Source organism: Serpula lacrymans, assembly GCF_000218685.1.
Source record: "Serpula lacrymans var. lacrymans S7.9 unplaced genomic scaffold SERLAscaffold_2, whole genome shotgun sequence".
Taxonomy (NCBI): Eukaryota; Fungi; Basidiomycota; class Agaricomycetes; order Boletales; family Serpulaceae; genus Serpula; species Serpula lacrymans.
Genome location: NW_006763291.1, coordinates 244,129 through 268,740, shown reverse-complemented (window position 1 = coordinate 268,740; position 24,612 = coordinate 244,129). Strand labels below are relative to the sequence as shown.

The following is a 24,612-nucleotide window of genomic DNA, read 5'->3' as shown; positions in this document are numbered from 1 at the left end:
GAGAGAGTTAAATCTAAAAATAAAAGGAAGGCAACGCGGCGTGAGAAAGGGGAAATGCCACGTGGCATTTAAAGTATAGAGTTGAAGCGGAGAATGAAAGAAAGGAAATGTCCGGAAATTGTGTTATCGTAACACTACCCCCCTTCTAAGGCTCGACTTCCAGGCGAGACCAAATACCGGAGGTAGTGGTAAAATTTTTGGGCATAGATTGAAAAAGGGAATTAAAAAGTTTTGAATCCATGCCTCTAAGCTTCCTGGGAGCTGAGGGATTCTTAGAATAAAGTTTGCGAACAGCGTTGCGGGAGTTTTCCAGATGGGTTTCTGGTTCCCACGTTCTGTCCTCGTCTCCATAGCCCTTCCATAGGACCAGGAACTCTAATTTTCCACGCTTCAAGCATGCGTCTACCACCCGTTCGACCTCGAACTCTTCTTCAGCTTCCTGGGTGACTACAACCGGTCCGGGCCGGTCTACTCGCTGTCCCGGCAGCGGTCCCTTGTAGGGTTTCACACGGCTAATATTGACCATGGGTACTACCCTCATTCGTTTTGGGAGTTCCAGCTCCACTGCATTGGGTTTGACTTCCTTAATCCGGTAAGGGCCAATCCACTTTTCGGTCAGTTTTCTAGACTGCCGATGTTTTAACTTTAAGTGGTCGGTGTCTAACCAGACCAGGTCGCCGACCTTGTAATCAGGGGCCTTAGAGCGTCTACATTCTGCCCTGTCTTTCATCTGCTCTGCAGTTTTAAATAGCGCCTTGCGCGTTTCGTCTAAGACAGACTTCATGTCTTTCACCATGTTCCCAGCAGCCTCGTTTTTGCTATTGCCAGGTTCTACACCCATTCTAGGGAGGTACAATCTAGTAACCTCAAATGGTGCCTTTCCTGTGGCCGACGACTGTTTGACATTATATGAGAACTGGGCTATTTTTAGACACTTGGCCCAATCCGTCTGTCTGTCATTAATAAATATTCGGAGATACTGTTTCAACTCCTGGTTGAGTCTCTCCGTTTGTCCATCAGTTTGTGGATGGAACGCCGTTGATAATTTAGGTTTGATGCCCAGCATCCGGCACAGTTCTTCCATAAATTCACTAGCGAATTGTGGTCCTCTGTCGGAGATCACCGTCTCTGGTAATCCGTGGATGGACCATATGAAATCTTTAAATAAATCTGCCGTACCAGCGGCGGTAATGGTTTTATTGGTAGGTATGAATACCACTTCTTTAGAGAAGCGATCCACTACTACCATTACTGAATTATACCCGTTTGACTCGGGCAGATCTGTCGTGAAATCAACCGATATATCCTGCCAGGGCCCAGCTGGTATCGGGTTCGGCATAAGTTTACCGGCCGGCGGTTGATGAGAGTTTTTGGCCATGGCACATCTTAGACAGGATTTTACGTATTCCTGTACGTCTTTGACCATGCCAGGCCACATGTAGTTTCTGGAGATCAACTCCATTGTTCGTTGCCACCCCGGGTGCCCAGCTACTGGAGTGTCGTGATTTCTATCTATTGCCTTGATCCTTACAGACTCAGGCACATAGATTTTATCTTTGAAATGGAAGAGCCCGTCTTCCCATAAATAGTTTCCGTTGCCGTCAAGGCGTGCCTTCTCTTCTGAGGAGATGTCTTTCTTGAAGACTTCTAGAAGATCGGAATCTTGCCCGATTCTAACATTGGCAACCCTTAATTGATCTATCAAGGTGACACTTTTGTTGTCATCTTCAATGCCGTTGGCATGATCCTCTCTTCTGGATAGAGCATCCGCTTTCCCCATTGAGCTTCCAGGCTTATGAATTAATTTATAATTGAACCTTGACAAGTACACCGCGTAGCGGGCCTGTCTTCGGTTCAGGTCTCGGGCCGTCATAAAGTACTCTAGGTTCTTATGATCGGTCCAGATTTCGAATTGGTGTCTAGCACCTTCCAAGTAATGCCGCCAGTGCTTCAGAGCTCTAATGATGGCCAGCATCTCTTTGTCATAAATTTGATAGTTGCGCTCTGTAGGCGACAAACTATGCAATAAATAGGCACAAGGCCTCCAAAGATTGTCAGGGCATTTGATCGATAGAACAGCCCCAGTGGCGAAGTCAGAAGAGTCGGTTTCTAGCCGGAACTCTTTGTCTAACTCTGGAAATGCCAATATGGGCGCTGTTGTGAATGCCTGTTTAAGCTTATCAAAAGCTTCTTGTTCTCTGGCGCCCCAATGCCAAACAATGTCCTTTTTTGTGAGATCGTTCAACGGTCTCGTGATTTTTGCGAAGTTTTCGATAAACCTTCGGTAGAAATTGCCTAAGCCAAGGAAGGCCCTAACTCCTTTGACACGAGTAGGTTCTGGCCATTCCAAAATAGCTTGAACTTTCTCAGGGTTCATCCTGATTCCATTCTGGCCTATGATCATACCGAGGAAGTCTACTTCCTTCACTTTAAAATTACATTTTTCGGGTTTGACAAATAGGTCCCGTTCCTGTAAGCGTCGAAGGACTTCTTGCACGATCTTGTCGTGCTCAGCCTCATCGTCCGACTTCATAAATATTAATAAATCGTCAATGTAAATGACGACACAGTTTTCCATATCCGCGAAGATCTCGTTCATCATGCTCTGAAAGGTCGCCGGTGAATTGGTCAACCCGAAGAACATGACAAGGGGTTCGAAAGATCCTCGGTGGCACGTGAACGCGGCCTTCCAAGCATCTTCTTCTTTGATTCGTACATTGTTGTACCCCCATCTGAGATCCATCTTTGTCAGGATCTTGGCGCCAGCCAATTTGTCCACTAGCTGACTAATCAAAGGCAGCGGATACGCATTTTTAACCGTGTGCTCATTCACATAACGATAGTCCATAATCATTCGCTTCTTACCATCCTTTTTAGGAATGAAGAACACCGGGGACGTCATAGGACTTTTGGAAGGTCTGATGTAACCCTTCCTAAGTTGTTCGTCTATGAAGCTAGATACCTCGTCTCTTTCTGGAGCAGAGAGTGGTATCATGTGTCCTTTTCTTGGTTTGAAGGTGTCCTTCAAATCTATAGCATGGTCCCAAGGCTTAGCCTCTGGGAAGCGTTCTGATTTGTGTTTTGAAAAGACTTTCCAGAAGTCATGGTACTCGGGAGGTACCAGCCTCTTAATCTCTTCCTCAGGTTTTACCTCATCATCGTCATCGTCGATCTTTTCTAAAGATCTGAGCTCGTAAACGTGACTAGCGTTTAACTTTTCAAGACGCTCATCGTGACGGACATGATTTGGTTTACCCAAGTTTACACATTCCTGAGGGCAACGTGACAATGTGACAACCCCTGTCTGCCAGTTGATCTCAGGATTATGTTTAAATAGCCAGGTCCAGCCTAAGATTAAATTAATCTTCCCTAGTTGGGTAGCTTTGGCAGTGACTCGTTCTCTGTGTCCTTGGTATTCGACCACAAAAGAACATTTGTGAGTGATACAGCCACCTGCGTTAAGCGTACCGTCAACGTTATAGACGGGAATAGATGTATCTAATTTTACAAGGGGGAGTCCAATTTGCTCCGCCCAGACCTGATCTATGAAGATCCCGTTAGCGCCTGAATCAAGCAGCGCGCTCGTTGAGTGTACTTTGCCCCGGGCAGGGTTTTCCACGCCAACATCTAAACGGATCTCCTTTTGGAATAAATATGTGCACATCAACACACGCCTTGGGATTTTGGGAAAGGGTGGCTCCGAAGAAGAAGAAGAAGAAGGGGAAATATCGAATGACACATGTTTTTCTATTTTAGTTTTACCAGAATTAAGCACCCTAGTGTTTGTCTCGCCGGGGCCGCGCTCCAAGGGAGACGCTGGTGCAGCGGTAGTATCATAAATATTACAGTCGCATTTCTTCATACAAGTACAAACTTCAGACAACAAATTTAAGAATTTATTTACAAATTGGGGAGCCATCCCCGTCATTCCGTTATTGCTCGTGCAACACCCCGGAGCAGGGGCCACCTTGTTGTGGTTTACTTCATTTTTACTAGGAGCTAAGGCACCCAAGTGACCTAGGCCCCGAATTCTTTTCCCTGAGCCTTCATCTCATTGACCTGCTGGTCATAGAAGAAGGCCCGGATTTTGTCGTACGAACAACCGGCCAAAGAGTTGAGCTGATCGTCCGGCTTTTCGGATTCTAGTTGGCGCGCCTGGCGCCCTTGGTTATTTTTTTGTTGGGCAGCCTGCGCCCCTTTTCTGCAGTCTCGGGACATGTGTCCCTCCTGGCCGCAATTATAGCAGTTCCCTTTGAATCTGCGCATCTGTCCGCCTTGGACCGCGCCGATATCCATAGGGGCTCCCTGCCCTGGTTGCAGCCTGAACGGCTTGAACCCGTGAGAGTGATTTTGATGGTTTGATGACCCAGGGCGCCTCTGGGGTATGTTGTTTTGTTTGGTGGACCCGCCACCTTGGTGCATGGTGTAGAGCTCTATGACTCTACCGACTCGTCGTACTTCCTCAGCCGCCAGGGCCAAGTTGTCGCTTCGTGTATCCTGCAGATAGATCTGTTCTGCAATGCGAGGGTTCACATTGCGTTCTAGCAGTTCCACTGCGTGTTCATTGCCAAGACCCCCTTGGATTGAGAGGGCCAGGAACCGGGTTACGAAATCATCCGTCCTCATGTTTCCTTGTTTGAAGGAACGGATTTGCTGACGCGCCCAGTCACGCTCAGCTTGTGGTTTAAAATATTTTTCGATCTCTATTTTGAGATCGTCCCAGGTGGGCCACACACCCGCGGTGTAGCATTCCTGGAGTCTTACTTGGGCGTATCGACCCGCCACAGGTCCTTTTAGGCGAGATAGCACCGCAGTGGCTACCTCAAAATCGTCGGCAAACGCGTCCCAGTTCGCCTTGACCCAAATCTGGAGCTTGATCCACCATTCAGCAAATTGCGCTCTGTCTCCTTCGAAGGCGCCAGGGTCAGCAACAACTTTGACTTTCTTGTTAAACTTTTTCTCTACCGAGGGGGTTGCTACAGGGGGGTTGGCCTGTATCTTGGCGAGCTGCGAGGTTAACGCAGCTATCTGCATACGCATTGCGTGCAGTAGCGCATTCATGTCTTGGGGTTGCGACGACATGTCGACTTGTTCTCTTTGGGTAATGTAAAAATAGGTATCTGGGGGTCCCCGCTTGCTATCTGCGGATCAACCTCTTCCCAGCTGAGTATCGGATCTCAATCTCCGACTACCCACACTATAGTATTTAAAAAGGTATATAAAAATGTATTTGTAATAAACCCTGGTCCGAACGGTTGTCAGGGGGTGGTCCGCTTGTTAAGCTGTCAACCCTTCTCCAGACTGGCGGAGGCAAGTGCCCGGCCTGGTCAGAGGTATTCAAAAGTGAAAGTTTGTATTCTAAATCTAATCAACAGTGGTTCCACACCGACTTCTGAGCTAAGGTACTCCCCTTAACGCTGGGGGCCGCGTATCGAAGGTTTGGGTTCTTCTCCCAAAGCACTACAAGGCCGTCGCTAGGAGCGCACCTATCTGCTATGTGGGATATTCCTAACCGCTAACCAATCTCCTTCACCCTGGAGTCCGGGTGCCCAATGGGACTTTTGCACACACGTGCGAGAGAGTAGAGGAGCGAGTCCTAATGTAACAACCAAGAGTGAATTACTCCGGCGCACACAGAACACACTATAGAGAAGATGAAGTTGGGGACTTTTGCACACACGTGCGAGAGAGTAGAGGAGCGAGTCCTAATGTAACAACCAAGAGTGAATTACTCCGGCGCACACAGAACACACTATAGAGAAGATGAAGTTGGGGAGTGGTTACCCCTTAGGCTGCAGTGAGTTAGTTGGTATACAACAGGAGGACTCGCTGAGGAGTCTCCTGGATCTATTGGGGTATATATACAACTACAGGTTGTTTGTACATGTGTACTATACAGTTGATGAAGGCAGTGGCTGATGATGTCATAGGGCCTAGCCCGTATGGCCAGCTCCACTGCATGAGAGAGTTAAATCTAAAAATAAAAGGAAGGCAACGCGGCGTGAGAAAGGGGAAATGCCGCGTGGCATTTAAAGTATAGAGTTGAAGCGGAGAATGAAAGAAAGGAAATGTCCAGAAATTGTGTTATCGTGACACCTGTCTCTTTTCTAGTTGACAAATGCGCAAAGCAATGAGGTCTTCTGTTGACATTGCAGTATGGAATCCATGAACAAGGAAAGTCGCTTCTGTCAGATTGAATGGTAGGACTGGGTCAACTCCATGCAACAGATAAAAAGGACTGAATCCAGTAGAACGACGAGTAGTGACCTTGTCTGCAAAGAAGGCATGATGGACCTTGGTTGGCCATAAATTGACATTGCCTTCACAGGACTTGACAAGTGCTTCCCTTATGACGAAGTGTCCACGCTCAACAACACCATTTGCCTTGGAATTGTAGGGAGAAATGCGAATATGAGGGATCTGGTAATGTTCCACAAGCTCTTCAAATGCTCCTTTGACTTCACTTCTATTATCTGTGACAACTTCTCCTATAGCTCCGTAGCGACAGATGATTTCTTCCCAGAAAAAGCGTGCAAGATTATGTGCAGATGCTTTCTTCAATGCTCTTCCTTCTGCAGCAAGTGACAGATCATCTCGTGCAGCAACAAGATATCGATATCCTCCAGCTTTTGGCATAAGCATAATGTCGACATAGACTTTGGTGAAGATTGTAGGAGGCGATGAGATGGTAAGTGGGACTTCACTTTTGCGTACACTTTGAATCTGGCATTCATGGCAGGTGCGAACATGATGCTTGACATCCTATAACATATGGGGCCAGTAAAAGCGCTCTCTGACTGTATAGAATACACCATTAACTCCTCTGTGACCAAGCCTTTCGTGTGCCTCAGTAAGGATGTGAAGTCGAAGGTCAGGATTGAAGATAACTTTGAGAGGAGGAGCAGAGTGACGACGCTTAAACATGCTGTCTCCTCTCAAGAAGAATTGAAGTGATCGCTTGACAAAACGCTTTTGGGCTTGAAGAGAGGAAAATATAGGCAGCTCCATGGTCTGAAGAAAGTGGAAGATTTGACGAAGGACATCATATTGAGAAGAATCATTGGTAAGGAATGAAGGGAGTGACATAGGGTGATATGGGAGAGGTCTGGTAAGATCAATAAGAAGGGCGATATCATCAAGCCAATCATCTGATTCTTGAGCATCTTCAAAGTCTTCCTCTGTTGGTTGACGATGAGATCATGCATCAGGACCACGATGACGATCAGCAGGTATGTGAATGAGCTTGAAATCAAAGAGAAGGATGCCCTGAATCCAACGATTGATAGTGGCATTAGGCTGGAGATCTGGGTTGTTGAGCATGCCTTTGATATACTTGGCATCCACCTCCACATGCAAGTGTTTTACTCCTGCAATGTAAAGGCAAAAATGACGAAGTGCTCTGAACAAACCATACAATTCTAGCTTGGGTTGACTGTAATTTGCCTCTCTATCATTCATGGGAATAGAGCCATAGCGAGCTGGACGCTTCTTTCCATTTTCATCAAGCTGGGAGAGGATGAAACCAACAGCAATCTTGCTGGTATCAACTGAAAGAACGACTGGGCTGTGTAACGAATAATTTATAGGGTGAAGGGCTGGTGCAGAAGATACTGCATGCTTTAGAGCATCAAATGGTTCTTGTCTGCGTTCATCCCATTGAAATTCAGCTCCTTTGCGATACAATTCTGTCAGGGGACGTGCAAGAGCAGAGTAATTGCGGATCCAGATGCAAACTGTGCCACATAGACCAAGAAAACTGTGAATATCTTTGGGAGTCTGGAGAATTGGCCATTTAAGAATCTTGTCAACCTTGGTACTGTCAGGGAGATGACCTTCTGGGCAGCATACTTGTCCGACAATCACAACTTGAGGACGACATAACTGAGTCTTCTTTCCAGAGAAAGTTCCACCAGCATGGCCAACTCTATGCATAATGTGATGAACGTCAATGGCATATTCCCATATAAATCTACGAATGCCAGGGTTGCCAGGGATGGTCTCTGGGTTTCCATCTGCATCTTCATAACGAGAAGTAGGTCCTTTGATTGGGAGGTCATCAACAAAGATATTGGCAATATGCGGAATTTCGTCTTGCAGGATGAAAGTCATGCAGTTCTGGAATTCTGGAACGGAATTGGTGAATCCCATAGGCATAGAAGTAATCCTCAGAAGTCCTAGTGGTGATAGAAAAGAGGTAAGGTCACGACTGTCAGGGTGCACTTTTCGAGCATCAAATCCCCAAAAGAGATCAAACACAGTATAGCATTGGGAACCAGCAAATGGCTCCACAAAGTCGTCAAGGATAGGTGGTACTCCTGAGTCCTTGATAGTGACTGCATTAAGTGGCTGAAGATCATGGACAATGTGAATCTTGCCATTCTTCTTCTAAACACAAAACCACTTAGAGCAATAAGATGACTAGCTAGGCTCATAGACTCCAGCTTTGATCTTGTCTCTGAGCAATTCTATGACTTCGTTCTTGATTCCAGAAGGAATAGGAATGTTCTTGTATTCCCAAGGGACATGTGGGAGAACAGGTATGACGTAGGGAGAGAAGTAGTCTTCTCTGAACGTTCCTCTGTCATTTTCCTCGAAGGCAAGACTGCGCTGATTGAGTATCATGATGTGAGCGAAGAGCTTTTCCTCTTCTGGCCATAAGAATCCATCAGAGTTTAGCTTCATTTCGTCATAAAGGCGCTCCTTGGTGAGCTTCAGCGTGGGAATGAATTCTGGGGGAAGGACAGGAAGGGGTGGGAGCGAAAGGAGTGGGTCTTCTGGAAATGACCGAGTGACACGTGCGTCTTCTGGGAATACTCCAGGAACAGGTTTGACTCTGCGATCAACACGTTTGTAGGCTCCAAAACTTGACCAATCAGGTGCTGGTACAGGTATAGGGTCCACAATATCTATCATATAACTAGGGTCAAAACAAAAAGTGTTCAAAGAAGGAAAGTGCCGTGGTAGTTTTGCGTCATCTCGGACCGAATAGGATAGGGATGAGGTCGGATGTTTTACAAGGGGGGGAGGAAAAAGACCAGATAAGAACGAAAGGGGAACATAGACAATAGAAAAAGAAGTTGGTACAAGAGTAAAGGAAGGAAAAACCGGATAACATAGAAATCTAAGAGGCCATTTTGTACAAGTAATAGATATGTAACAAGAAAGAAGAAAAAGGGAAAAGGTGGCATATGGTCCAAAAGCGCTGAATGGAGTGTTAAGTAAGAAAGGAATATAGAAATGTATCACCAGCATCTACCTCAAACTTCAACTGCGGCACTAGCAAGCACCTCAGTGCTGGTGGTAAATGTTGATGCACTGGATGGATGAATTGTCCTGTTGTGGAGGTGAATAACCTCAACACGTTCTCGTCGACAATAAGCGCGAATATGAGGGAAGACAAAACCGTAGAAGAGGGCGAGGACAAGTAACACTCCCACCACAATCTCGATGATGAGAGCTTCTTTAGTAATATGAAACCCTTCGAGCCAGGACATGTTAGGTGCTTGTAATGCTCGATGTAAGTGTTTAGGATGGAGTGAAGATGTGTTAGAATCGGGGTAGAATTTCTGGCACTGGTGTGAATAATCAATAATGGCTGAGCTGATGGTGACGTGGGAAAATGATGATAGTGATGCATGGAAGTTCGAAGATATGGAGTAATATTGGATGATATATTGATGGAAGGTTGATGCTCCACTCCTATTGTTGTGGAGAGGGATAGCTGAAGGGGCGGTAAGGAATTAATCTCCTTTCATCCTCTTGACTATCATTGCAAATAGTATGCATGAGTGTGCGATTATGGTGCATGAGTGTGCGATTATCAGGGGGGAGCGAAGAAGCAGTTGTAGCATTGGTAGAGGAAGGTGATGGGGGTGAGTCACTGATATTTGATGGTAACTGTTGACGCGAATATGGGGGTGGTGATTCATCATCAGTGGATGAGTCATCATTAATTAATCCATTTATATGATTGTGTATCGGCTCCGAATCGGATTCTTGTATTACTTCCACCGTCACATTGACTTGACCATTCATATCACGTGATGGAGGTCCATTTATATCTTCATCAGTGGGAATTGGAAATGATTCTGTTTGAGGAAAGAAGCGGATATGTGCAGTTCCTGAGCGACTGATAATAGATTGTGCTCTTCCAGGTCCATGATTCTGGTCAAATCGCAAATGAGCATGGAGCAGGACATAATCAGCATAAAGGTTGTGGTTTTCATCGAAGCCATGGTGTCCTCTCATGACATAGTCTGAAGTCAGTGAGAGTGAACTCATGTTGTGATTATATTGAAGGTTGTTCAGTAGACCAAAAATAGCAGACCTTTCATCTTCCCTGATTGAGCGAATAAAGTCAAAGAATGTTTCAAAGGTGCTGGCATTGGGGATAGGGATAGAGGCTTCAATAGTTTCTTCTAGACGAGTTTCCAGGTCTTCCAGTGCTCTGAGAGTGCTAGAATTTTCGATTGAACCAATTGGGGAATTATCTGGAACAGGCACAGTAATGAAATGCTTCATTCCTTCAATGATTTCTCGAACATATGTGAAGCAGTATTGGAGAATGCTTGAGCACTTTTCATCATCAGCAGTGACATTGTTTGCATGACAGATGCGCTCATAGTGGAGAACAAAATCCCTGACACGAGTATAGTCTCCCTTGAACTTCTTAGGAGCATAACGAGTGCCAGGAATTGGCATAGTGATGACTGAGAGAGTAGTGGGTTGATTCATAGTGGAAAATATAGGGGGTAAACGCGAAGCTTGCTGAGTAGAAGCTGGTACAGGAATTGAGTTACTGGAAGAGAGGGATGGGACAGATAAAGTGGTGGGTGAGATAGAAGGTGTAGATGATAAATTAAACAGTGATGGCGATGAAATGGTTGGAATTTAGCTTGAAGGAAACTACCCCTCGCGGTGGGCTCCAATTGTCGATGATGAGAACTGTTGTTAGAAAACCACACACAAAAACAAACTAACAAACAATCCTCCCAGATTCCACGGAACTTGTTTATGGGCTTTGCCTCCTAAAACAGTGGGTGCTCTGGTTGTTTGTGGGGTGGTATGTATGAAGGTCCTTCAAAGTAAAACCCAGAGAGGTATGGGTGTGGGTTTTGAGGAGGAGGGATAGTTGAATTTATAGAAGATAGGGGCTTAGTGACGAGTATAGATGAGCACTACCTTGCTAATTGTAGCACAAGGTAGGTTTGAGAACGACAAGGATGAAGAGGTGACGAGGTTTCCAGTAGCAAGTCCTCCTGTTGTATCCTCACAACCAACTTGTTGAAGCCTAAGGGGTAACCACTCGCTCATCATTATCTCTATAGTGTGTTCTAGTTGTGCGCCTCTTGGTTGTTACAACCACAATCTCAAAATTTCACATCTATAGGACAAAGAACCACTTCTTCATTCACTCTTGCATGTTCAAGATGCATCACTGATACTTGAAGAAACCTGTAATAGGCAGAAGACGGTGAGTGAGCTGTAAGTTGAGTTAAAAAAAGGACACACCGGATAACTGCACACTTGGCTAAGTACTTCTCATGGGTACCATGGAAACTTCAAACCCATTTCCTGGTGCCTTGTTTCAAGACCAGTATATCTCCTTTCCAAAATATTTGGGAACAAAGTCTAAGTAATTCTTTGTTGACAGGAGCATGGTCGTCATATTGAAAGCACACCAGGTATTCTTGGGCGACAGCATGTGGGTTGGTGACCTCATCAAAGGCATCATGGATTGGAAACCTGGTTCCAAGAACCTGCTCAACAGCGGGAAAGGGTTGAGCATAGCCGTGAGTCGGAACCGTTGATAGAACAGCAACATCCAGAAAACAATGCTTCTTCGAAGATGTCAGAAAGTACATGCTGTTGACAAAGGTAGAGCGAACCTTGATAGTGGGAACATCTTCAGAAAATCAAGCTTACAAGGTATGAGTGTTAATATATCAGAAAACTCACCTTTTTGCTGAGAATAGGAGTGCATAGAGCAGGCATGATATTGAGACAGAATTGCAATGGGTTGGATGTATCAACCGTTGGGCCTGGGGAAAATGGTATAGTTAAAGCTGGTAAATTCAGACTTGTCCTTTATGCCTTTAAATTTCCACATTTTTGCCGTTCTTTATCCTCATCCATCCTGAGGCCCACGAGGCAAAATTGAATTTATTAATATTATTGCCCGTCACAGTAGATAGCTGAGATTATACCTACCTAATGCCAATGATGCAGCGTCGGAAAGCGATGTCAACGTATGAACACAAGCCTTGAAGGTCTTAAAGGTCTCGAAAGGCTTCAAAACAAGCTGGTGTGGTGAAAATTTTGACGATGAGTTGAAGTAAGTGATATGTTGAAGTGTGGGTTGAAGATCTCGATATAGTGTGACCGTGGTAATACAATATGTGAGAGATTACTGGATTTGGTATAGATACATGTAACAATATTTTGATATTTTGATATACTTGAATCGCTCCACGAATGGCCAGTAGACCTGACTTCTACGTGTCGGTCACCGGTACGCACAGATTGATGATATCCAATCACAATCTGCGTCTTTTCTTTCAAAATCAACACCCTGTCCAACGATGCAATGCTTATCAGCCGAGACGAGTATGTTGTATGTTACTAGTAGAATCCTAGGACCTCGACATTTGACTTGTTCATTCATGCCTTCCACATCTTTCCGTGACATGCAAGGTAAGTGCTCTGCTTGCCACGTTATATGCTATGAAAATTAATATTATAATCAGTGGCTCAGGAGTATAAAGGGTGTTCTCACTATCCTAAATCGTACTCTTGCCTTTGTTAAAGGTTGCACACCGATCATGCGCCCGAAATGTTGCGTCTGTTTTGACAAGTTCTCTTGCAAAGATAATTCATGTACCAAGCCTTTACCTGTGGTAAGTCTTTTTTCATTGTCTTTCAGAGGTATCAATTTGAAGCAAATTGTTGTGTAGGTCACGTATTCTGTGTTGCGTGTATCGAAAAATCACCCAACAGGGGGAGGTGGGGGGGGTCCCTTCAAGTGCCCCACGACCCAACGTCTTCATCAGTCCGATGGGAGACTGACTGCCTTTTCCTTCGCCAAGGATGACTATGTCTTGAATTCCGACGTGATAAAGTTGAGGTGAGTGTATCTGTTATGCAACTGATGTTGCTTTTGCTACTGATTGTTCTACCTACTAAGAGAGGCAAATGTTCAAAATGCTGAGAAGGCAGTCCGAAGCTGAAGCCAACAGACTTCAATCATGCATTCTCAACACTGAGAAAGCCATCGCATGTCAATGTGAACGTACCTTCAACCATCTTTCAAACACCTATCATCCGCCCAAACTACTAGCAAAGCATCTGTCAATCCACTTATGGGACGCCAAATTACTATTCAAGCAGAGATAAACATTATTCGCGAGCTTATAGCCACACTAGACCGTGTAGAAACAGAGGTGCGTTTATCCAACTCATAAGCTTCGCCTCACCATTGATATTGCGCCTTCGTGTGGTAGAAAGAAGCCGATGCAGAATATTCCAATAGTTCCTCGCGCTTACATGCTGAGAATAGGTCTATCCATTGTGAGTAGTGCATCGCTCTTTCTGATCTTCTAACTAGAAAATCCCCAACTTGAAAGATGATATCATATCGAGGAAGTGTAAACATGACGTTTTGAGGACTAGCTCACCATCGGTAGGTTCTATCGAATATTTGCAGCATTGTCTATTTCTCACAACATCTGTCCCAGAAACGTCCAAAACACGAATGATATCTCAGCTTTTTGCCAACAGTAGGATGGTTATTTTACACTGTATTTTGTACAATGCACATATGTGATAGTTTACATTTTTTTTAAATATTGTTGTTGTTCCCATCTAAACAAATTCGCGAAGTTAATGTATATGGCTTTTAAAAGCGTAGCGCAGGCTCCGGATAAGCTCTTACATGTATACACAGAAAGCTCTGCCAAAGCCTCATCTCAGAGACAAGTGCAAGCACCAGAAGCTATTCGCAGCAACCAGCGCAGAGCAGTGAATGACAGAAGCTTTGTGTACCAGTCAGGTAACAATAGTCACAGACTCGCGGCCAAAACTCAAAAACAGGGAGGAAATTTCACATGCTGGTATTCTCAATTTGCACGACGTAGTAGCCATTGTGTAAGCTGAATGTTTGTAGAAATCTCAGCGCAGAAGAAGTTGTTCTGATACATAGCTGGCATGTTAGATTTCACCTCTGTAAAAAACCAGGCCATCATTGACCCACAACTTAATACATACAACACAATTTGAATAATCCATAACGTTCTATGTTCGTGAAAAAGCACACTCTGTGTAATCTTAAACTTCACAACCCAGAAGTTTTGAATCTGGCACCTAAAGTGGAGGTTCTCTCTTGCTACATCGTCCAATTAAACTTGCCTGGAGCCAGCTAAATTGAGACCTAACTAAATGATTGACGCGCGACATCAAATCGTCCGTGCTACTACTCAAAAACTCAGTATTGTCGAGCTCTAACTGGCATGATCTTTTGTCTTTGACAACGGGCGGCGTCTTAGGTGGCCAGGCACAGAGGCCGGGATTATTAGGTTGACGCACATGACCGCTGCAGCATCAAACTAACCGCCACGTTTTCTTGCCTATGGTGCATGTCACGTACCCGCACAAAAGAATTATCACGTCGTGATAATGTGTTGCTCTTTTTCATTGCAAAAGCACTTCGAACAACATCACCACCACCAGCAATGCGTAGTTTTGTCGACGACGGCCAGCACCAGCACACACGAAAATCGAAACTCTGATACATTTTATGTGAGGTCATCTGGGCCACATTTCTGCTATCAGAGTTATTCCAGGATGAGATACCGATTCTTTTAATAAGACCCTGAAAGTTCAGCTACATTAGAAAATGTAGATGTGCAGAAATATCCAAACACTCACCCAAAAAAAGAAAAAGTTGCAAGAAGCCCACTACCACCCACCGGAACCTCGCACTTGAACTTCAAGACATTTATGCAAGTTATAACGGACTTCTCCCACGGCCCAGTCTGCAGATTCGGCGTCTATCCCTTCCTCGGTGCTCTCGCAGAAATGCGGATGTACGCAAACTTGACCTATGGCCTTGAACAGGTCTTCCAGAATCCAGGTCAATCGCGCGCCAGTCAATTCGATGGCAGGTTCTGCGTTGACTTCCAGGAGTCTCACTTGAAATGGTGGGTTTATCGGTGGATCTTTTGTCGGTCCCATAGCATACGGCTCATGAGAGACTAAGAAATCGACACCGTATAATTCGAATGCATTGGGTAGCGCCTAGGCAATCACAAGTTGAGAGGGCATTTTCTACGACACTTGGTGCGTTGATAACAGTATATGCTTACCTGAAAATGAACAGGCATTTCTAATGCAGCTTTGAATGTCTCAGCGAGGATGTTGGCCATCTGATCTTTGATAAAACGAATGTCACCGGAGGTAAAAGCGTTCGTTTGATTTACATCTTGAGCCAGGGAAAAGATTTGACAACCTGCAAGCTCATCCAAAAGACGCACTCCCGCTTCTCCTCGATCAATCTGTAATGACGTATTTGTGAGGTGTGGCGTGAGGTCTATAGATCCGTTGGATTGGTTTGGTGGAGTGTATGGGTTAGACGAGAAAAGTGCCAATATGCGAGTGTACATATAGAGTTTCAAGGCACCTGCAGCTATACAGTATACTCGCAGGTGGAACTAATAGAATGGAAACGTCACGATCGAATGATAGGTCGAGACAATAATCAATTAACTTTGTGGCCCATTGAACTGCCTTGGACCTTGGCATGAGAAATATGAGAAGGGTTGAGCAACAGCGGATACTGTAGGTACTCCTGTATACGAGTCAATGACGTGGAAATATGGAATAAATTTGGCAGACATTACCTGGACGACGAAGTGTCGCAGCTGAGAAGTACTGACAGAAGTATCATTCATATCTGATTCCTCGCCTTCCGAATCACGATCAAATTCCTCAAATATATCCTGCAAAGCTTCTTTGCTATAAAATAGTCTGATCCCCATACCCTTGTCTGCCATTCCAGGTTTCAAAATCCACCAATGAGATTTTAAAGGGTTATCTGAGTCTAGTTCATTGCCAAGGTCCCAAAGTTCGTCGCTCCACATTTCATCAAGTTCGTCGGCATATGCAATGTCTAGTTCCCATGTTCGAGGAACAGAATTTTTCAGCAAAGATTCGGGATGTTTGGTGATGTAGGAACGTATACATCGCGAGAGAAAGTGTTTCCTGATTAAAGCTTTGCGAATAGTATACGATGAAGATAGGACATCGAAGGGACGAGATTTTGTAAGCTCATGGTCGATGGAGTCGTAAGTTGACCACTGTATTAACTTGAAAAAAGATTTTGGCAAGGAAGAAACGATTTCGCTCGATATGTCCTGCTCTGCAAGCGAGGTGCAAACCAGAGACAAAGTGAGTGGTGCTAATGGCCAAGAAACATACACGACAGGTTTAGTCACGGTATTCATTTTTATGCCTCTGTTGTCAGTGGTGAACAGTAAAATTTTGAATCAGTACTTTCGGGTTCTAATCGTAAGTACACGGAATTTCACATTAAATGAAAAATCTACCGTGAATCAGCTTTTCCACGTCGGCCTACAGGGCTACGTTCTGATCTCGAATTTCTGGCTTTCCAAGGCTCCTTACAGGACGACTGCTAGTCTAGGCAAAACTTCAGGGTGGTGGTACCATTGAAACATTGGATGAAAGTTAGGTCAGAGCACACTCATGACATTTCTCACGTCCCTTCCTAATAAGGCATTGTGTAACGTGGCTAACCCCGATCCGATCCTACCTGACGCTGGCCGTCATCGCTCGTTACCATGTGGACTCCACACCACCTCATTCCTTTTTATCCTGTTCCTTATGGATCAATAGTTACCAACGGACTTGTTGGACTCAGTGAGCTGATCCCGTTGTTACCGTAGCAGTATAAAGTCTCTCTATAGCGTAGTGGATCAGTAGTTTTCCGAATAAACTAGACTTACAACAGTTCATTCAGAGACTTGAGAAACTTGGTGTTAGTTTTGGTGATTCTGCACCTTTGTGCTACCTATATATTTTCATTCCTTTCTCTATCTATTCTTCTATCATTCACTATTGATTGTGTTCTCTATTATTTTGCCTTTGTGGCTGCTTTGTTTACCTTTGTTTATAAAACTTCGGACAGTACTGCAGAGTCCAATGCTTCCTATTCTCTAGTTACTCATATTGGACTCTAGGTACTGTATACCTGTCATACTCTCTAATAATAAAGTTACTCACATTGGACTCTAGTTCCAGTCCTTGATTGCTCTCAGCAAGTGGCTAGACACTTCCTTCAAGCTTTGTTCTTAATAGGTTATGAGCCCTGTGCTCTAGCCATCTTCCTGACCTCATATCTCACCATCCAAGCGTCCTACTGCTTATCCATCATAACCATCGTCTTCTGGGACTCTTATTATCTCATCCATCACCTCAGATTACTCTGATCTCATCTTGATCTCCAACAACAACTCCTTGTTGCAAGTTACCCCCATTTTGGAAGCTTTTTTGGCCTTATCTGCACCATATCTCGCCCAATCCTTATCTGATTGTCCTGTAACTTCTACCATCGTCTTCTACGGCCTAAATAACCCTAGGAGAGGTATCAGAGCGGTTGAATTTGAGCTTGGTCTTTCTGTGAGCCTTCATCATCATTTGATCACCTTTTAGCCCCCTATTCCATATCTCCACATCCTGTGCTCAGATCTTGGCCCTATTTGAGCCATCTACTACCCTATACTATCGCACTCTACACCCTCAATTTGGGGGCAATCCATCCATCTTATCTGTCTCTGCATCAATTTCGACTTTTTGCCCTATTTTTCGCTTTTTGGCATATCTGGTGTGTGCATAAAGCTCCAATCTTCTCTACTCTGTCCATTATCAGATAGAACAAGTCTATAGACTGTGAAGCTCGCCTGCATTGCCTCAGTTTGCTGTTGCCTAGAGCCTCTCTCAGTCTGCGGTGTTTGGGGAGCTCAAGTCACTTTGTTGACTCATATACAAGCCCTATTAACCAACACTGTCTTGAGGCGATTTCTCTGTTAATATCAGTGTGGAATTGAAAGGGGAACACAGGCATAACCCTGTAGCAGCACTAGGAAGCCTTAGCACCCTCCTGGATCGCTTTTGGACACTTTTTGGACCCTATTTGGACCTATCCTTGCGCTTTCTGACCCTCTCCATATCCTCTCTTTACCGCCTCACCATCTTATCTGCTCGCCTCCTACTGTTGCCCATTGTCTTTGCCACTATTCCATCGCCTATAGCCGTCTCCTACATCATTTATCATTTCTCTATTGTCTTATACAACACCCATCATGTCTGACTCTGATCCCAAGTTCCATCCCTTGTCTGGCACTAACTACCCCCAGTGGAGTGGTGAAATGCAAGCTTGGTTGATGACCAAGGGATTGTGGAGGCTCGTCTCTGGCGCTGAAAAGTGTCCTGGGACTGACGCTGAAGCAATAGAGAAATGGGAGTTGAGAGCTGAAAAGGCTGCTGGTGCATTATACCTCAATGTCACCAAAGAGCAGCGCATCCATCTTGATGGCATTATTGATGATCCTGTCAAGATCTGGGAGAAACTGGCCATTGTGCACGTCTCTAAGAAGCCTGGGACAAGATTTAACGCCTATGATGACTTCTTCTTTATCAGAAAGAAGGAGGATGAGTCCCTGCAGTCTCTCATGACCAGGATTGACGAAGGCATGCATCAGATTCAAAATCTTCGTCCTACTGGCTTCTCATTGTCTGAATTAGACGATGAATTGACATGTATGGCCATGATTAGGGCGCTTCCTGATCAATATGCCCACTTCACTTCGTCTTTACTGCTTCTGGGCACCTTGGATAAGACTCGGCTCAGGGATGCTTTCCTTGCTGAAGAGGTCAATCGCCGTCGTCGTGCTGAAGTCAATTCTGCCTTGCATTCTTTGTCTACCACTGCCAATAGCACCTGTACCCATCCTAACTGCCATCATTGCAACCAATCCACCACCTCTACTCGCATTCAGTGTGATTTCTGTGGTTTACTTGGTCATACCCAGGATAAATGCCACAGATACGTTATTAGTCGCCAACAGGCAGTGGAGGGTGCTAAGAATCGCTACAAGTGTGGCAATAAGGCTCAGGCAGGCTCCAGCAACTCTCAGAATACCTCTCAGCAGCCCAAATTTTCGCCCAACAATGCCAATTCATCTACTGTGGTCACTGAATCAGCTGGAAATGCAAGTCTTTGTTCTATTCATCCCTCTGATCCTCATTGCCCTCTCCAACTTGATGCTGATTTTGATTGGAATGCAGACAGAGGCGCCACTTCTCATATGACACCTCATCATCATTGGGTGCACCACTATACCCCATATCGTGTGCCAATCAAGCTGGCTGATCACACTGTTGTCTATTCAGCTGGTGTTGGTACTGTGGTGTTTAATCCTGTGATGAATGGCAAAGTGGCTAGGGCTGTGGAATTCTCTAGAGTGCTCCATGTACCAGATCTTCGAAATAATCTCCTCTCAGTCTTGTATTTAACTCGTCAAAGTGGTTTTAATGTCACCATTTCGTCTCATTCCATGTCCTTTATGTGTGACAACACTCTCTTGTTCACTGCAACTATCAATGACAACAATGCAGCATTCCTTGATGGATCTACTGCTGCTTATGTTGAATTGGGACATTTTACTGCAACTATACCACTTGATTTGATGCTCTGGCATCGCAGATTGGCTCACCACCATCATGCTGATGTCAAGAGACTGATACAGAGAGATCTGGTCACTGGGCTTACACTGGAATCCAAGGCTGCTCCTGATCCTGTCTGTGAACCGTGCTTGTCTGGCAAAATGCATGCCAATCCATTCCCCTCATCTGATACTCGCTCTGCTCATCCTTTGGATCACAGTCAATTCTGTGTCGTTGTGCCTCTCAAGGCCAAGTCAGATGTCTTTGATGCTTTCAAGAGATTCAAGGTTTATGCTGAGACTCAATTGGAGTGCAAAATCAAGGCTCTGCGCAATGACAAAGGGGGAGAGTACATGTCCAAGGAATTTGAGCAATTCACAGATGACCATGGGATTGTCAGACAGCATACCACCAGGAATCGTTCTCAGCAGAATGGTGTGGCAGAGCGAGCAAACAGACTTCTGACTGAGCGTATCACTGCCATGTTATCAGAGTCTGCATTGCCTAACAGCTTCTGGGGTGAATGTCTGTCTGCTTTGGTGCATGTCTGGAACAGGTGTCCCACTGATGCAGTGGCCCATGCCACTCCATTTGAGTTGTGGTATGGATGCAAGCCTGACATGTCTCACCTTCGCGTTTGGGGCTGCACTGCCTATGTGCATGTGCAAAAGAACAAAAGAGGCGTCTTTGGCTCTCATATGGAGAAATGTGTGTTCATTGGTTACCCTGAGGGGTACAAGGGATGGAAATTCTACAATCCTACCACCAAGCGCACTGTTATCTCTGAGAGAGCTGATTTTGATGAGCGCTACTTCCCTGGCTTGAAGAGGTCTTCTGACAATGTCCCACCTCCACCTCCCACTCCACCTTTGCTATCCATGCCATTGGGCCTGATTGAGGATGTCCCTGCACCAGGTCCAGGGGGAGATATGGGCTCACCAGCTGCACTTCAGCAGCCTCAGCCATTGCCTGACAATGGGCCTCATTTGGACCTTGATGCAAAACCACCTGTGAATCAACTTCCTGAGCTTCCAAATCACCCTCCTCATCGCTCACCTTCTCCTGACTTGCCTATTGCACTGAGACGCCCTGTAAGGGCTAGGAGACCACCTAGACCATGGTGGCTTCTACACAGACAACCTACTCCTGCCATTGAGAGTGATGACAGTGATTCTGAGGCAGTTGATGATGAAGTGGCACACTTTGGAGACTCTGCTGAGCCTAGGTCATTTGCAGATGCAATGAAGCGTCCTGATGCAGATAAATAGAGAGAGGCAGCCATGGAAGAGCTTCAAGCTCATGAGTGTAATGGTACTTGGTCACTAGTGGAACTACCTCCTGGAGTCAAGGCTATTGGTGGCAAGTGGGTCTTCAAGATCAAGCGCAACTCAGATGGCACTGTTGAGCGCTACAAGGCCAAATATGTGGCCAAAGGTTATAACCAGCGCCCTGGCTTTGATTTCCTCGAAATATTTGTACCTACTGTCCGCATATCATCCATCAGAGTTGTCCTTGCCATTGCAGCCATCCACAACCTCCATTTGCGCTCCATTGACATTTCCCATGCATTCCTGAATGGAGTCATGGATGTCAAGGTCTACATGCATCAGCCAGAGGGATTCCATCAGGGCCCTCGCAATCTTGTTTGCCAGCTGGACAAGGCCATCTATGGGACCAAGCAGGGAGGCAGAATGTGGAACCAGAAGATGCACACTGTGCTTGAAAAACTCGGATTCAAGCGTACTTATTCAGACTCTGCCATCTATGTCTTTAACAGAGCTGATGTGCGCATTATCCTGCCTGTCTTTGTTGATGACATGACACTGGCATCCACTTCTACTTCTGCACTTGACCAAGTTGTCAAGGACCTCTCCCTGCACTTCAAGCTTTGTGATCTTGGCCCTACTTCTTACCTACTTGGCATTTCCATCACTAGAGACCTAAGCAATCGCACCATCTCCCTCTCCCAACATCAGTACACTCTGGACATTCTGGAGCGCTTTGGCAAGAAGGACTGCAAGCCTGTGTCCACTCCCATGGATCCTGGTTTGCGCCTCACCAAGGACATATCTCCCAAAACATCCAGTAATGCTACTTTGATGAAGGACATTCCCTACCTTGCTGCTGTTGGTGCTCTGATGTATCTGGCCACTAACGCCTACACTGTTGGAGTCCTTGCCAGATATAACTCTAATCCTGGTCTTACTCACTGGAGCGCTGTCAAGCACTTGTTCCGCTACTTGCAAGGCACCCTTGATCATTCCCTTGTCCTTGGTCCTGATCCCAATTCCACTGAACTCTTCACCACTTTCTCTGATGCTGATCATGGTGGTGACAAGGACTCTGGTCGTTCTACTGGTGCCTATATTGTCAAGATGGGATCTGGTGCTGTCTCCTGGAGCTCCAAGCTTCAGAACATTGTTGCTTTGTCCACCACTGAAGCAGAATACATTGCTGCTGTTGAGGCTGGCAAAGAGATTTGCTGGATGCGAAATTTGTTGAAGGAAATGGGCTATCCTATCACCTCTCCTTCCACCCTTCATATTGACAACCAATCTGCCATCTCTGTATCCAAGAACCCTGAGCACCATGGTCGGATGAAACACCTTGATCTGCGATGGCATTGGTTGAGAGATGTTGTTGACTCTGGGCAGATTGCTCCTACCTTTGTTCCCACTGCTGAGATGCCTGCAGACTTGTTGACCAAGGCTCTTGCCAAGCCTAAAGTGGAAGTGTTCAGGAAGATGATGGGACTTATTAGATCAGGGGGGAGCTGATGCTTGGGAGGTGCAGCATGAGGGGGGAGTGTTAGTTTTGGTGATTCTGCACCTTTGTGCTAACTATATATTTTCATTCCTTTCTCTATCTATTCTTCTATAATTCACTATTGATTGTGTTTTCTATTATTTTGCCTTTGTGGCTGTTTTGTTTACCTTTGTTTACAAAACTTCGGACAGTACTGCAGAGTCCAATGCTTCCTATTCTCTAGTTACTCACATTGGACTCTAGGTACTGTAAACCTGTCATACTCTCTAATAATATAGTTACTCACATTGGACTCTAGTTCCAGTCCCTGATTGCTCTCAGCAAGTGGCTAGACACTTCCTTCAAGCTTTATTCTTAATAATGCATTCAAAAATCAACTCCGAGGAGATGGTGTCGTCCAAGAAACTACAGCTGCAGATACTCCGGAACAAAATGGTGTTTCAGAACGCATGAATCAGACATTGGCTACATTAGCAACCACTATGCTCCATGATTCCAAGCTCCCAAAGTCATTTTGGGTAGATGCCATACAAACAGCTGCATATATCACAGCACACAGCCCAGCATCAGGACTCCATGGAAAGACCCCATATGAAATACTGTTTAAAAGGAGAGTTGATCCAACTTTGTTTTGCCCTTTCGGATGCCAAGCATATGCCTTGATTCCGAAAGACAAAAGGCAAGGGAAGTTTTTATTAAGAACAAAGCTTGAAGGAAGTGTCTAGCCACTTGCTGAGAGCAATCAGGGACTGGAACTAGAGTCCAATGTGAGTAACTATATTATTAGAGAGTATGACAGGTATACAGTACCTAGAGTCCAATGTGAGTAACTAGAGAATAGGAAGCATTGGACTCTGCAGTACTGTCCGAAGTTTTGTAAACAAAGGTAAACAAAGCAGCCATAAAGGCAAAATAATAGAGAACACAATCAATAGTGAATGATAGAAGAATAGATAGAGAAAGGAATAAAAATATATAGGTAGCACAAAGGTGCAGAATCACCAAAACTAACAGTTTTACTCCAAGGTGCGCAAAGCCATAATGATTGGCTACACACATGGAATGCAAGCCTACAAACTCCTAGACACTGAAAAACAAACTGTGTTTTCTAGTCGGCATGTCATATTCAATGAATCCGGAAAGGTACAAAAGGACAACACTGCTCCCTGGAACACAGACACTAGCACAGATCAGTGGGAGGGACTCATTCCAGAGAATGCTCACTATCCAGACCAAAATACATTGGAGGAGGATAATCCTGACCCTTGCATCCGAGATCCAAATGAATTGCAAATGGAACCACATCTCCAAGGAGATGTTCCACGAGCAATGGAACCATATCAGCATGAAGATGTTCCGAGAGCAGTGGGGCAATACCTTTGTGGAGACGTTCTGAGAGCAGTGGGAGCACCTGATCAGCTAAGACACCCTCCACAACAGTCTCTACAACCAAGATCTGAACACTGGCCATCTTCAGAACGGAAAGCCAAAGTAGAGTTACAGTCAGTGGGAGGACAGCCCCTCAACATACAGCCAGCTGATGAGGAAAAAGTCCGAATACAGCTAGACAGCCTGTCCATTGGATCAGCTTTTGGAACGCATACAACACCCCCAAGGAGTCATCCAACACCTCCGAGGAGTGATTCAACACCTTTAGGAGTGAGTGGGGCAACAAATACACAAATGTGTCCACCCCCTGGAGTACCTACACAAGTTCCTAAAAGAGCAGTCATGCCTGCTGAAGTCCTAGGAGTACACAGAAGCAGTCGCCAGACCCGTCCTGCAGACAAAAACCGAGATTATCAAAGGACTCTAGATGAGGAACAGTCTCAAAAAGAGCAGCATGACAACTCCATGGAGAAATCTAACACTCCTGAGGTTCATGAAGACACATCTGATACAGAGGTGACATTCTTTGCTGGAATAGCAAGTACCGGTCCATCTAACACAGACCTTCCAAGGACACTAAAGGAAGCCTTATCACGTCCAGATGGAGAATTATGGAAGTCTGCCTTGGAGGAGGAACTCCTAAGTCTCAATACTAATGCAGTATATGACACTGTTCCACTTCCAAAGGGAGTAAAACCCATCACATCAAAACCTGTGTTCCGG

The 24,612-nt window shown here is 45.2% G+C and overlaps 6 protein-coding genes across 6 annotated transcripts; 2 read left to right on the top strand and 4 right to left on the bottom strand.

Annotated features, from left to right (window-relative positions):
* Positions 1-8,418: 8,418 nt before the first annotated feature.
* Positions 8,419-9,252, bottom strand: SERLADRAFT_345448 (uncharacterized protein; the record flags this gene model as incomplete). The annotated part of the gene is made up of 1 exon (XM_007313176.1): positions 8,419-9,252. The coding sequence occupies one exon, from the start codon at positions 9,250-9,252 to the stop codon at positions 8,419-8,421; it is 834 nt and encodes a 277-aa protein (XP_007313238.1).
* A 447-nt stretch (positions 9,253-9,699) lies between these two features.
* On the bottom strand, positions 9,700-10,734 carry SERLADRAFT_433008 (uncharacterized protein; the record flags this gene model as incomplete). The annotated part of the gene is made up of 1 exon (XM_007313175.1): positions 9,700-10,734. One exon carries the CDS (start codon positions 10,732-10,734, stop codon positions 9,700-9,702), a length of 1,035 nt encoding a protein of 344 aa, XP_007313237.1.
* A 1,717-nt stretch (positions 10,735-12,451) lies between these two features.
* Positions 12,452-13,016, bottom strand: SERLADRAFT_377353 (uncharacterized protein; the record flags this gene model as incomplete). The annotated part of the gene is made up of 3 exons (XM_007313174.1): positions 12,452-12,688; positions 12,808-12,896; positions 12,954-13,016. The coding sequence occupies one exon, from the start codon at positions 12,686-12,688 to the stop codon at positions 12,506-12,508; it is 183 nt and encodes a 60-aa protein (XP_007313236.1).
* A 194-nt stretch (positions 13,017-13,210) lies between these two features.
* Positions 13,211-13,857, top strand: SERLADRAFT_377350 (uncharacterized protein; the record flags this gene model as incomplete). Its single annotated transcript, XM_007313173.1, has 4 exons — positions 13,211-13,439; positions 13,500-13,566; positions 13,623-13,678; positions 13,734-13,857. The coding sequence occupies 4 exons, from the start codon at positions 13,359-13,361 to the stop codon at positions 13,752-13,754; spliced, it is 225 nt and encodes a 74-aa protein (XP_007313235.1).
* An 806-nt stretch (positions 13,858-14,663) lies between these two features.
* Positions 14,664-16,728, bottom strand: SERLADRAFT_444900 (uncharacterized protein; the record flags this gene model as incomplete). Its single annotated transcript, XM_007313172.1, has 5 exons — positions 14,664-14,866; positions 14,924-15,291; positions 15,360-15,704; positions 15,761-15,841; positions 15,894-16,728. The coding sequence occupies 4 exons, from the start codon at positions 16,494-16,496 to the stop codon at positions 14,953-14,955; spliced, it is 1,368 nt and encodes a 455-aa protein (XP_007313234.1).
* A 2,445-nt stretch (positions 16,729-19,173) lies between these two features.
* On the top strand, positions 19,174-19,599 carry SERLADRAFT_377344 (uncharacterized protein; the record flags this gene model as incomplete). Its single annotated transcript, XM_007313171.1, has 2 exons — positions 19,174-19,280; positions 19,357-19,599. A coding segment is annotated over one exon (185 nt), but the record flags the coding sequence as incomplete, so codon positions are not given.
* Positions 19,600-24,612: the final 5,013 nt, after the last annotated feature.